The following is a 14867-nucleotide window of genomic DNA, read 5'->3' as shown; positions in this document are numbered from 1 at the left end:
AACGAGGTAACAGAATAAATACACAAGCTATTTACTAACGACTATTACTGGTGCAAATTTCGGGTGGATGAGGGGCATATGTCTCCTCCAATCTTGGAACTGGGGGACTATCCCCCCATGTGTTTTTTGAGGGGAGAAATGTGATGATTTTTGTCCGATTGCCACAAAGGAAAATGAGATGAAATTGATGTGCCCCCAGAATAAGCTTCAAATCTGCCCGCCTCCTAATGTTGAACACAACTCTGCTCCCCTGATCCTCCACAGCATTGTTTTTCAACTTCATACATATTTTGAACATTGCTTAAAAAAATATGGGAACGGTCTTACCCGTCCCCCAATGTTGAAGACAGATTTGTGCCGCTACTAACGACTATTTTGCAGCAGAACTCTACAATAAAAGTCATTTCCGTCACGTTTCCTTTCGTACTTACCAAATTTGATCTATAATCGCTTTTCTGCTTTAATTGGATCGCTGGTTACGTCCCGTTAGATGGATCCAAAATCTATCAATCTAAGAAAAATGAATGTGTATTTTTGTGTATAAAGGGGAGGGGAATTCGAAAAATATCAAAATTTCCCGTTTTTTTAAAGTCCATCGTAAAGAAAAATTCCAGCTAGTGTTGGGAATTTTCCCGTTTTACGAGGAAATTTCCCCAACCAACTCATTGATAACACTGTCTCCTCGGAGAGTAGAGAAAGTTCTTTTGCTTAGCGTCAGAATGTCTCTCTCTCTCTCCCTCCCTTCGTTCCACAAGGTCTTCCACGAATAAGGCATCTCTTTCTCTCTTTCGTGAGTATGTTCTCCATATCCACAAACCACAACTAAGAGCATACTTGGGTTCCTCTTTAGCCGTCTTGGCTCCTACGGAACATTTTGTCAAAATACATTCCATCATGCGTGTGTTGGTATGGTATACTAGTATATGTATGTGTATAGATGCAAGTACAAAATAAATACAGGATTACATCCTTTTAGCACTGCTTCATAGAGTTTCAAGTTTGTCTCTCACTTTTTTTTAAAAGAAATGTTCCAGTCCTCAATGGCACCCTACGCTTTTCTTAAAACTTTTCCACAATTCTTTAACATTTTTCTGTCAGTTTTATTGCTCTCATTTTAAAAGAATATATATAAAGGAGGTAGATGCGCATTGAAACGACACTTTCGCCAAATCCTATAACTCAGGGACGAGATCTGTATGTATGGTAACTGAGAATTTATTACCTGCTTAAGAGTAGTGGATAATCTTTGGTTTCTATGTTGGCATTTAGGAATGTTCGCCAAGAGCTGAAGTTCTCAGCCAACAATAGAAAATGGAACACTATAGGTTGCCTAGTTTTTGTGATCCATCACTACACAACTGTATCTAGAAGAGACGAGGTAATGCAAGTTTGTATTAATATCATTATGATTTTGAAATTTTAGTAGCTATGGAACATTTGTCCATGTTGGACTTTGTACTTTGTACAAAGAGGTTGATCTGAAACAAAATCGATCGTATCTGAGGCAAGCTCTTGGTGCCTGACCCAGACCCATTGCCAGAATACTAAGAAAAGAGGGCGGGATATGTATTTGGGGGGGCTAACTTTAGTTCACTTTCGGTGGAAGTACTCGGTCGAAAAAGTGCAAAACGCTTTTTCAGGCCAGCAACCCTGAATGATGTTTTCCTCATTCATACCAGGCAAATGCCGGTGTGGTATCTAACGTAGAGGTCCCAGGCCGCTTCCCCAATCCTTTCTTCCTTCCCTTTCCCCGGATAGTGTGCTCGCCGAGGGACGTCCTCCCTCAAAACGTGAAGGGCTAAATGGCCTTTGATGCCGAAAGCCCAGAAATCTAAATCCTAAAATCCTAATCCCTTTAGTTCACCTTGTATTCATACGTACATACTAACAAAATAATAATAATAATTTTCTGGGAGGCTCAAGGTAATGCAGAGGGGTTGTATCCCTTATGGTCACTCATTATCAGTAATTTTGCCCGCAGTAACTACCCTAGTAGCAAGAAAGCTTTCGTCCGGCCAGTTGGCGCATGCTTGTCTTGTGGCTTTCTACGCTTGCACTTGAAACTCATGCTTTCATACAATCTGCCTTTTGTTGTACTTGCAACGATGCTTTAGACCCTTCGCAGATTGTCATAGCATCACTGGCCGTTCATGGGCTATTGACTTGACGACTTGTAAAACGCTTGCGCCAAGCTTGAATAGAACACTGAATGCAAGGTTACCCCATGTAACTTCCCTACTGGAATACAGCTTACAGTGCTTGCACGTTTTCCAATCAAGCTAGATGCAAGCTTGGCCGACTTGCAATTCAAGCTTACAGTAAGCGGTTTGCAACTTGTCTCTGCTACTAGGGTACATACACAAAGGTTGGTGGGTAATAGTAATCTACCGCCGTCTCAGTGGCATGTATCAACAACTACTGTAACTCCCTCATGGCTATATAGTTAGCGTACGAGACCCGAGTTCAATCCCATCTGAGGCTCATATGGTTCCCACGTTAAACTGTAGGCCCACGTAACATGTAGCCTCGGTGCTGAAAGGAACGCTAAACTCAAACCCAATCCAATCTAACTAACAACTACGTACTAGAGCTTCCTTGTGGTGAACGTGCGCGGAAGAGCCTGGGCTCGACACCCGGTGGGAACTCACGTAATTCGAATCCTACTTTAAACTGTGTGTCCACGCCTCATACAGCCTTGATGCTGAAAGGGACGATAAACTCCAAATCAACGACTGTCGAACTTAAATTACAACAATATCGACCGATTACAAAATCTGATAAATAAACTTTCATTTGGTCTCGCTGCCGTTTCTGAAGTAATTAGTATATAGATCTACAGCGATAAATGTTCTGCAATTTGTGGCGCTGTCGCGGCAAGGTAAGAACTAATATGCTTCCATGAGCCTTCCGTATAAGCCTCATTGAGGGTAGTGAGTCTGAGACCTTAGTGAGTGCGAGTTCTAATGAGTTTAGTGAGCGTGAGCACAATCTAGCGTGATCCACAATGATTATAGTGAGTGCAAGCACGAACTACCGTGAGCCTCATTGAGAATAGTGTAGCCGAATCCTAATGAGTTTACCAAGCAATGAGTTTAGTGAGCATGAGCAAGAGCTAGCGTGAGCTCCATTGAGGACAGTGAGTCTGAGCTCTAATGAGAATAGTGGGCGTGAGCAAAATCTAGCGCGATCCCCAATGAGAATAGTAAGTGCTATCACGAGCTAGCGTAAGCCTCACAGAGAATAGTAAGCCCGAATCCTAATGAATTTAGTAAGCGTGAGCACCAGGTAGCATTTGCCCCAATGAGTTCAGTGAGCGTGATAAGACTAAGCCACATTAACTATAGTGAGCTCAAGCCTCAATAATTTTATGAGCGTGAACAAAAGCTAGCGTGAACTCCATTGAGGATAGTGAGTCCGAGTTATAATGAGTGTAGTGAGCGTGAACAGAAGCTAGTGTGATCCCCAATGAGTATAGTGAGTGCGAGCACGAGATAGCGTGAGCCTTATTAAGAAAAGCGAATTCGAATCCTAATGAATTTAGTAAGCGTGATCTTCATTAAGTATAGTTAGCTTGAGCCCCAACAAGTTTAGTGAGCGTGAACACGAGCTAGCGTGAGCGCCATTGAGGATAATGAGTCCGAGCTATAATGAGTATAGTGGGCGTGAGCACAAGCTAGCGTGATCCCCAATGAGTTTAGTGAGTGCGAGTACGTGCTAGCGTGAGCCCCATTAATCATAGTACGCTCGAGTCCCAATGAGTATAGTGAGTGCTAGCAACCACAAGCTACCATAAGCCTCAATGGGAACACTGAATCCGAATCCTAGTAAGTTTAGTAAGCGTAAACACCAGCTAGCATTTGCCACAATGAGTTTTAGTGAGCGTGAGCAAGAGCTAGTGTGAGCCCTATGAAGTATAGTCAGCTACAGCCCCAATAAGTTTAGTGAGCGTGAACACGAACTAGCGTAAGCCTCACAGAGAATAGTGAGTCTGAGCTCTAATGAGTGTAATGGGCATGGGCACAAACTAGCGTGATCCCCAATGAGTATAGTGAGTGCGAGCACGAGCTAGCGTGAACCTTACTAATAATAGTGATCCCATATCCTAGTAAGTTTAGTGAGCGTGTACACGAACTAGCGTTATGCCCATTGAGCACAGTGAGCCCGATCCGTTAGTGAGTGCAAGCTCTAATGAGTTTAGTGAGCATTGAGTTTAGTAAGTGCAAGGCTTTGAGAATAGTGAGTCTGAGTCCCAGCGAGCTTCGATTTTGTACAACGCTCATCTCTGGTACCTTAAGGGTCTTCACTACAGCAAAATTAAACTACCGCTAATTTTAGAGTTTTTCTGTAATATCTTCAAAACAAATAAAAATATTCGAAAAGCAGAAACGTAGTGAACTAGACAATACGATTTTGCATGTGATACCTTTATCACAATTCACCTATCTTTTTTTGCTTTGCCGTTATTTACAGAACCAGCAAAAAATGCTAAATTTACCTAGAGTTGCAAATCAAAAGCAGATAGATGAGTTGTGACAACGGTATCACGTGCAAAATCGTATTGTCTAGTTCACTACGTTTCTGCTTTTCGAATATTTTTATTTGTTTTGAAGATATTAGAGAAAAACTCTTAAAATTAGCGGTAGTTTAATTTCGTTGTAGTGAAGACCCTTAAGCTTGACGTTGGATCTGAACCACATGAGCTCACACCTAATGTACGTAGGCTAATCACACAGCCATGAGTGAGCGTTACATTTCGCTATAGATCACCCTGTATAGTATAAAGCGTTTCTGAATAAATATTTCTCTTGGAGAACTTGGTGTGACTAGATTTCCAAATTAATATTTTTTTTCAAACCAATATCTCTCGCCTTCATGTTGTTGTGTTTAGAAAGAAAAGAGAGAGAAGCTAGAAGAAAGGACATGAAAGAAATATCAACCCTTCATTCACATTCCGTCCACGATCATCACCAAATAACCCATTCAACTGATCGCTTCCATTATACATGTATCCAATTTGCAGGGACATTAAACTAGCCCCCAGGAAAGGCATTGCTATAGGCCAAGGAACTATTGCTCTCAGGGGAAAAGAAAAGAAAAAAAAGAAACTCATCGCACAAGCGAGGGTGTTAAGACACGTGAACAGAATTTTTCTTTGCTTATTTTGTCCATAAATATAAATTTCCAAATTTTACATTAAAGAAACACATACATATACAGTATTATATATTTTTGTAATAATAATAATAACAATAATATGTAAGTCTGTCTGCCTGTGTGTCTGTCATCAGCTTTTCACATTGAAAGGACCTACTTAAGAGCCATTGGTACACAGATAAATCTGAACCAGATGCAATCGCGTACGAAACTTTATGCACTTTTCATGTATGCAACCCATACTACTTCTATGTTGTGCGGACGTTTCATGTATGCAACCCATACTACTCTATGTTGTGCGGACGTTTCATGTATGCAACCCATACTACTCTATGTTGGGCGGATCTACATAACAGCATAGGTTTAATACTCGGGCGGGTGAAACGTTATGCATTTTTCACCCTGGTAATTTCAATGGACACCTTGCCTGTATGCAACCCGCAATGCTTCTGCGTTGTGCAGGATTACATAAACTTCGGTTAAATACTTGGGCAGTGAAATCGTTATGGAGATTTAAAAAAAAAACATTCGTTTTTCTTCTGTTTTTTATACAGGTTCTGAATGAAGACCCGGAAACGACAAGTGTTCATGGCTGGTACAACATATAGCTACAATATACTGCATCTCTGTCACAAGAATATGGCTTCTTGACACTACAAGAAGTCAGATTGCTTTCCTTACAATGAATAGTAATTTACATGTGCAGGAGAATATCTGAGTAATCAAAACATGCTGTAAGTACTAAGTTTTACATGTATTTGATACCTTTATTCTAATTTTATCTCTTCGCTACAGCTACTCAATTTCCAATTTAGCAGATAGACTTTCGAACCGTGTTGACTACCAGTCGTGATTAAGAGTACAAGAGTTTGGCGCAGTTAGCCTGGATGAAGACAGTTTATGTTCCTCAGATTCTATATTAGGTATAAGTCCACGTCTCATACAACCTCGCTGCTGAAAGGAACGCTAAGTTTGAATTGTACGTACGAAACGACTACAAGGGAAATCACGGGATCACTGTGACTCAGTGGTAGAGCGCTCACCTATGGCCCTAGTGGTTCGATCGCATGCCATGTCACCTACTGATAGACAACATTATGTCTGTGGATTTTCTCCCATTTCTCTCCACATTTTCATTCTACCAGTATAACGAGGGACGTGTTAAAGAGTAAGATGGCAGGAAAGAGAGGGGTTGGGGCAAAGAAGGCTGCAGTCGATAGACCGGATCAAAAATCGTGCGTGAAGACAAAGAGATTTGGCGAAGACTGGAACATGAAAGTTGTGACCCCACGTAGCATAGTCGTTAGCTCTCTCGCCTTTGGTGCGAGCGGTCCCGGCTTCGATTCCTGGCGGGGACCCTCAATCGGAAAGGTTTAACAGCATTATCAGGACAGCCACCCTGAGTGAAGTTTCTCCTAGGTTTTCCTCATTGACACAAGGCAAATGCAAGGATGGAATCTAACAAGGTCCCAGGCCGCTTCTTTCCTTCCCTATTTGTTCTTCCTCTACAATCCTCCGGCAGTATGATCCCAGAGGGACGTCATCCCTCATATGTATGACGGGCTGACATGACCATAGATGCCGGAAGTCCAGAAATCTAATTCCTAATCCTAACCCTACTAACGGGCTAACATGGCCATAGATGCCGAAAGCCCAGAAATCTAATTCCTAATCCTAATCCTACTGACGGGCTAACATGACCATAGATGACGGACTCCTAATTCTAGTAACGGGCCAACATGGTCATAAATGTCGAAAGCCCAGAAATCTAATTCCTAATCCTAACTCTAGTGACGGGCTAACATGGCCATAGATGCCGAAAGCCCAGAAATCTAATTTCTAATCCTAATCCTAGTGACGGGCTAACATGGCCATAGATGCCGAAAGCCCAGAAATCTAATTCCTAATCCCAAGCATGGAAGCTTCTCAGTTGCAGCAAATGACATGGTAATAATGGCAGAATACCTATGATAATTATGATGAGCCCATTCACAATAACACTTTCATTAACTTCTCTCCTTCAGATTAAAGAGCATATATCTGAGTAACAACATCAAAGATACACAAAATCGTTAGTCCAGTTTATGGGGAAAAAATGGCAAATTTTTAATTTTCACTTTCCAGTAAATTAACCATTATTATTGAGGGAAGGGAGATAATTGAAACCTCGCTCCTGAAGAATCCTATAATAAATAAATAAATAAAGTTTAAAATTTCTTTCGGATATGTTGAATGGTATGTCCTCTAGACGGATAGATGGATGAACATTAGAAAAAAATGCCCTTCGATATGTTTTGGGGCAGTGAAACGTATAAATTAGCTTAAATTTCGACTCCGATTTTTTTTTTTTTTTTTTTCATGATCAGAATACCTACTCTCCTAAGTCACTCGAAAGTTTTTAGGTTCTTTGTTTAGGAAAGTTTTTATACTTAAGAAAAAAATGTGCTACAAGGTTGTACAAAGTTTACATGCCTCTCTTCTATTGCAAGATAACTTTCTGGAGATCAATGAAGCTATATAACTATTTAGTTCTTGCATACGACGTAACCTTACCCTTCTGAGTAAGTTCCCCTTCTAGTTTTACATATAAAACTGCAAAGCATTCAAACAAGACAAAGCCTGCTACGTTTACATCACAGTACATACACATGACAAACAACTTACAAGTTCTTCAACTTGTTACAATAAAATGAAGTGAAATCTTTCAGTTTAACGTCCCACGGTTATGTCCGTTAGGCTAAGGGAGACTGATGATTAAGGCAAGTGAATGATAATGGAATGATCGGTGGAATGCAAATGTGGGAGGAAACTGGAGTACTCCGAGAAAATTCACGAACACAATGTTGTCCACCAGAAATTTACTTGGCCGTGCATCGAACAAGGGGCCCACGCAAGTGAGGCAAGTTCTCTACCTGTGAGCCACCGTGTTCCGCAATTTCCTAAAAGAAATGGAGTATTGAGAATCTCTGTACGCATTGTTTTCTACATCACTGACATCAGGTAAATCGTGGCCCACTGGTTGAAAATCGCTATATATACTGTATATGTATATCACATCGTGTTCCATCACAGACTTATTTCGCCTGGTATCGAACAAGTGATTCCTATCACCAGAATTAAGCCCTCTATCACATCGTGTTCCATCACAAACTCACGTACCCTGCCATCGAACCTGGGATTCCCTATCACCAGAATTAAGCCCTCTATCACATCGTGTTCTATCAGAAATTCACGTACCCTGCCATCGAACCTGGGATTCCCTATCACCAGAATTAAGCCCTCTATCACATCGTGTTCCATCACAAACTCACGTACCCTGCCATCGAACCTGGGATTCAATATCACCAGAATTAAGCCCTCTATCACATCGTGTTCCATCACAAACTCACGTATCCTGCCATCGAACCTAGGATTCCTTATCACCAGAATTAATCCCTCTATCATATCGTGTTCCATCACAAACTCACGTAGCCTGCCATCGAACTTGGGATTCCTTATCACCAGAATTAATCCCTCTATCATATCGTGTTCCATCACAAACTCACGTACCCTGCCATCGAACCTGGGAGTCCTTATCACCAGAATTAAGCCCTTTATCACATCGTGTTCCAGCACAAACTCACGTACCCTGCCATCGAACCTAGGATTCCTTATCACCAGAATTAAGCCCTCCATCACATCGTGTTCCATCACAAACTCACGTACCCTGCCATCAAACCAGGAATTCCTTATCACCAGAATTAAGCCCTCTATCACATCGTGTTCCATCACAAACTCACGTACCCTGCCATCGAACCTGGGATTCCCTATCACCAGAATTAATCCCTCTATCACATCGTGTTCCATCACAAACTCACGTACCCTGCCATCGAACCTGGGGTTCCTTATCACCAAAATTAAGCCCTCTATCACATCGTGTTGCATCACAAACTCACGTACCCTGCCATCGAACTTGGGATTCCCTATCACCAGAATTAAGCCCTCTATCACAACGTGTTCCATCACAAACTGACGTATCCTGCCATCGAACCTAGGATTCCTTATCACCAGAATTAAGCCCTCTATCACATCGTGTTGCATCACGAACTCACGTACCCTGCCATCGAACCTGGGGTTCCCTATCACCAGAATTAAGCTCTCTATCACATTGTGTTCCATCACAAACTCACGTACCCTGCCATCAAACCAGGAATTCCTTATCACCAGAATTAAGCCCTCTATCACATCGTGTTCCATCACAAACTCACGTACCCTGCCATTGAACCTGGGGTTCCTTATCACCAGAATTAAGCTTTCTATCACATTGTGTTCCATCACAAACTCACGTTGCCTAGCATCGAAACAGGAATTCCTTATCAGCAGAATTAAGCCCTCCATCACATCGTGTTCCATCACAAAATCACTTACAAAGGCATCGAACCAAGGATTTCCTATCACCAGAATTAAGCCCTCTATCACATCGTGTTCCATCACAAACTCACGTAGCCTGCCATCGAACCTGGGATTCCCTATCACCAGAATTAAGCCCTCTATCACATCGTGTTCCATCACAAACTCACGTAGCCTGCCATCGAACCTGGGGTTCCTTATCACCAGAATTAAGCCCTCTATCACATCGTGTTCCATCACAAACTCACGTAGCCTGCCATCGAACCTGGGGTTCCTTATCACCAGAATTAAGCCCTCTATCACATCGTGTTCCATCACAAACTCACGTACCCTGCCATCGAACCTGGGGTTCCCTATCACCAGAATTAATCCCTCTATCACATTGTGTTCTATCAGAAACTCACGTAACCTGCTATCGAACCTGGGATTCCCTATCACCAGAACTAAGCCCTCTATCACATCGTGTTCCATCACAAACTCACGTACCCTGCCATCAAACCAGGAATTCCTTATCACCAGAATTAAGCCCTCTATCACATCGTGTTCCATCACAAACTCACGTACCCTGCCATTGAACCTGGGGTTCCTTATCACCAGAATTAAGCTTTCTATCACATTGTGTTCCATCACAAACTCACGTTGCCTAGCATCGAAACAGGAATTCCTTATCAGCAGAATTAAGCCCTCCATCACATCGTGTTCCATCACAAAATCACTTACAAAGGCATCGAACCAAGGATTTCCTATCACCAGAATTAAGCCCTCTATCACATCGTGTTCCATCACAAACTCACGTAGCCTGCCATCGAACCTGGGATTCCCTATCACCAGAATTAAGCCCTCTATCACATCGTGTTCCATCACAAACTCACGTAGCCTGCCATCGAACCTGGGGTTCCTTATCACCAGAATTAAGCCCTCTATCACATCGTGTTCCATCACAAACTCACGTAGCCTGCCATCGAACCTGGGGTTCCTTATCACCAGAATTAAGCCCTCTATCACATCGTGTTCCATCACAAACTCACGTACCCTGCCATCGAACCTGGGGTTCCCTATCACCAGAATTAAGCCCTCTATCACATTGTGTTCTATCAGAAACTCACGTAACCTGCTATCGAACCTGGGATTCCCTATCACCAGAACTAAGCCCTATATCACAAAGTGTTCCATCACAAACTCACTTAGCTTGGCATCGAACCTAGAATCCCTTAACACCAGAGCGAAGCGCTGTAACACTAAGCCATTATGCTCAGCTACGGGAATCTTTGGCGAAACTACAAGTATTTTAAAAATAGATAGGAAAAAAACTTGAAATCCTATCAAATAATGGATTTAAGAATACATATTGGGTGAAAGAAAAGAAAGGGCGGGAAAAAAACGTTAAAACACATAGCTAAAAAAAAGATTTTGTTTTCTTTGTATTTTAGTCAACCATAAATCACAAGCAATAAATATGGCTGTTGGTCTGTATCATGTGGTGTGTTGTGGTGTGTATGTAATACAAGGTCTGTTCCCGTAAGAGAGAGAGAGAAAGAGAACGCGTATGAGCGAGATAACTTAAACCAATGTTCCCCCATCGATCGCGATGCAGTGGCCGAGACACACACTCACACGCTACTCTGGTTGCACATACGTTATGTATATATACAAATAGTACATGTGAGTGAGGTTTTGTACGTTATGAATGCGTATATGCTTCTGCGTTCAAGCGCGTATTTATGCTTTATCTTCGGCTCAGCGACAAAAAAAAAAAAGCAAACAAACTAAAAATAAATATTGTATAAAAGCCATCATATTCATATATCTCAAAGATGTACAGAAGGAAGTTACTTATGACTGTTGGCAAAACAGAATTTTTTTTTTACGATAAAATGGAGAAAAATGAATGCATAGGCCTAGAGAAAAAGGAGAAAAATCTCTTAAACGTTGGTGAAACTTTTTATTTTTTTTAAAAAAAAGTGTTCATCGATATCATGACACTGTAGTAAATAAAAAAAAAAACAGAGATCTAAAGTGCTGAGGTTTGGAGTTAACGATATATATAAAGTACAATACCACACATCCATATCATATTCCGAACATTCGTTTTATGGATACTTCGAAAAGTGGAGGACCAATGAATGTAATACGATTATGAAACGCGCACCTTTTGCTTGGGAGAAAACTCAGGGTTCGATTCCCGTGAAATCTCATATGGTTCGAATCTCACATTAAGCCGTACGTCCACGTCTCATATAGCCTCGCTCCTGAAAGGGTTATTAATCTTCAAACTTATAACCAAAAACATTAGCATCCAATGGACATAAGGTGAGTATCTTGGGGATGTCCACTACGTTCATATCGGATACCCAGTATCACGTTCAGTATGAACAATTTCGCGGATGTTTTGGGACGAAATCCGCGTGGGCTAATCAACAGTAATTGCTAATTATCCTGGAATAGATCTGAATCAGTCTCAAGCGTGCACTGTATATTTAAGAAATTACGCTGATAAAAGTAGCAGACTGTAATAAATTACGTTGATAAGTAGCGGATTGTAAGAAATTACGCTGATAAGCAGAAGATTGTAAGAAATTATGCTGATAAGTAGTAGATTGTAAGAAATTACGCTCATAAATACCAGATTGTAAGAAATTACCCTGATAAGTAGCAGATTGTAAGAAATTACGCTGATAAGCAGCAGATTGTAAGAAATTACCCTGATAAGTAGCAAATTGTAAGAAATCACATTGATAAGTAGTAGATTGTAGGAATATACGCTGATAAGCAGCAGATTGTAAGAAATTACCCTGATAAGTAGCAGCTTGTAAAAAATCACAATGATAAGTAGTAGATTGTAAGAAAATACGCTGATAAGTAGCACATTATAAATTACTCTTATAAGTAGTGTATTGTAAAAAAAAATACGCTGATAAGTAGCAGATTGTAAGAAATTACAATAACATGTAGCAGATTGTAAAAAAAAAACTATGCTGATAGGTAGCAGATCGTAAGAAATTACGCTGGTAAGTAGTAGACTGTAAAAAAAATCGTTGATAAGTAGCAGATTGTAAGAAATTACGCTGACAAAAGTAGCAGATAATAAGAAACTACGCTGATAAGTATCAGTTTGTAAGAAATTATTCTGGTAAGTAGCAGATTGAAAGCAATTTGCTGATAAGTAGCAGATTGTAAAAAAAATTACGCTGGTAAGTAGCAGATTGTAAGAAACTATGCAGATAAATAACAGATTGTATGTATTAGTGTTTGTCATGTCCTAACAGCTTTTAACAGTGATGCACATGCCAACTGCAGATTTATGGAACATTTAAGGCAATGAGGTGCGCATTAATTTTATCACTGAGACAAACGCTTCTTTCGGCAGCAGAAATTACAAAGACATTTAAAATCAATTAAGAAAGCGATTGAAGACACACTGTATTGATAAAGTAAATCGTATTAAAGCTTTCCATTGTGCGTAAACAAAACAAAGTCAAAGGTACAGAGAGAAGAGTATAATGATATTTCTCTACCATCTGCAGTACCTTTTATGAGCCGACGACGCGAAATGATTTTTGATGAAGAAGATCAGAAGATTTCAAAGAGCGACAGAACTATGCAATCACATTGTTTCGTCTCATCACGTCGCTACAGGACAATGAGAGATTTTTAAACCTTCTCTCATTTTCCACAAAATCCACTCTGTGACCAAATTCCCTCGGTTCACATATCACATGTTAAAAAAAAAAAGTTGGTATATATATACATATATATCTTACACGGAAGAATGACGGAAAGGAATTGCTTTAGAGTCTTCGCATAGAAAGAGCGCATGAACGGGTTGATGGATCTTCCAATGATTCTAGTCCTTCTCCTCTCCTCCGCTCCTCACCAAATCCCGTTTATAACCATAAAAAAAAAGTGGTAGTAGAAGGAATATTCATAGCCTCACGCTTTCGTATTCTATGCAGGAGATCCATCTCGTGGCCGGCTCTTTTCTCTCTGTCGATATACAAACCCGTGTCCTCTGTGAGTGCACATAACATACTAATACCAGTTCGTTCTCTGCGATCAATTTTGAACACGTATCTTGGTGGTAATTTGCAATGGGGACCAACCAACCCAAACTAAAAAGTCCCTAGGGAAGGTCAGTTAGTACGTGTCCCCATCATTATTTTTGTACGAGGGTCATTTAGAAAGAAAAAGAAACGTTTTGGCATAAAACACAAACGTTGTTTGCTAGAGATTGATGATAAATTTATTTTATTTATACATACGAGGAGCGGTCAAAAATTCCCGGGATTTTGTTGTAACTATGAATTTCCACAACATAGGTACACATTCGCCTAATCGCCTTCAAAATAGGCTCCTTAAGAACACACCCACAATATAGGCACACATTCGCTTAATCGCCTTCAAAATAGGCTCCTTAAGAACACACCCACAATATAAGCACACATTCGCTTAATCGCCTTCAAAATAGGCTCCTTAAGAACACGCCCACAATATAGGCACACATTCGCTTAATCGCCTTCAAAATAGGCTCCTTAAGAACACACCCACAATATAGGCACGCATTCGCTTAATCGTCTTCAAAATAGGCTCCTTAAGAACACACCCACAATGTAGGCACACATTCGCTTAATCGCCTTCAAAACAGGCTCCTTAAGAACACTCACAATATAGGCACACATTCGCTTAATCGCCTTCAAAATAAGCTCCTTAAGAACACACCCACAATATAGGCACACATTCGCTTAATCGCCTTCAAAATAGGCTCCTTAAGAACACACTCACAATATAGGCACACATTCGCTTAATCGCCTTCAAAATAAGCTCCTTAAGAACACACCCACAATGTAGGCACACATTCGCTTAATCGTCTTCAAAACAGGCTCCTTAAGAACACACTCACAATATAAGCACACATTCGCTTAATCGCCTTCAAAATAAGCTTCTTAAGAACACACCCACAATGTAGGCACACATTCGCTTAATCGCCTTCAAAACAGGCTCCTTAAGAACACACCCACAATGTAGGCACACATTCGCTTAATCGCCTTCAAAATAGGCTCCTTAAGAACACACCCACAATGTAGGCACATATTCGCTTAATCGCCTTCAAAATAGGCTCCTTAAGAACACACCCACAATGTAGGCACACATTCGCTTAATCGCCTTCAAAACAGGCTCCTTAAGAACACACTCACAATATAGGCACACATTCGCTTAATCGCCTTCAAAATAGGCTCCTTAAGAACACACCCACAATGTAGGCACACATTCGCTTAATCGCCTTCAAAACAGGCTCCTTAAGAACACACCCACAATGTAGGCACACA

The 14867-nt window shown here is 40.8% G+C and overlaps 1 protein-coding gene across 3 annotated transcripts in view; it reads left to right on the top strand.

Moving 5' to 3' along the window:
- Positions 1–14867, top strand: part of LOC145684275 (uncharacterized) — a 227240-nt gene that overhangs the window by 129401 nt on the left and 82972 nt on the right. For 2 of the 3 annotated variants that reach the window (XM_081756420.1, XM_081756421.1), the window contains exon 2: positions 5709–5888. The exons of the other annotated variant lie outside the window; for it this stretch is intronic. In XM_081756420.1, coding sequence (XP_081612546.1) covers positions 5884–5888 — 5 coding nt within the window. In that variant the 5' untranslated portion in view covers positions 5709–5883. The remainder of the gene's footprint in view (positions 1–5708; positions 5889–14867) is intronic. 3 annotated transcript variants of the gene reach the window in all.

The sequence above is a fragment of the Thermobia domestica genome, chromosome 4 (genome assembly GCF_964235325.1).
Source record: "Thermobia domestica chromosome 4, izTheDome1.hap1.1, whole genome shotgun sequence".
Taxonomy (NCBI): domain Eukaryota; kingdom Metazoa; phylum Arthropoda; class Insecta; order Zygentoma; family Lepismatidae; genus Thermobia; species Thermobia domestica.
This window is presented reverse-complemented; position numbering and strand designations above follow the sequence as displayed.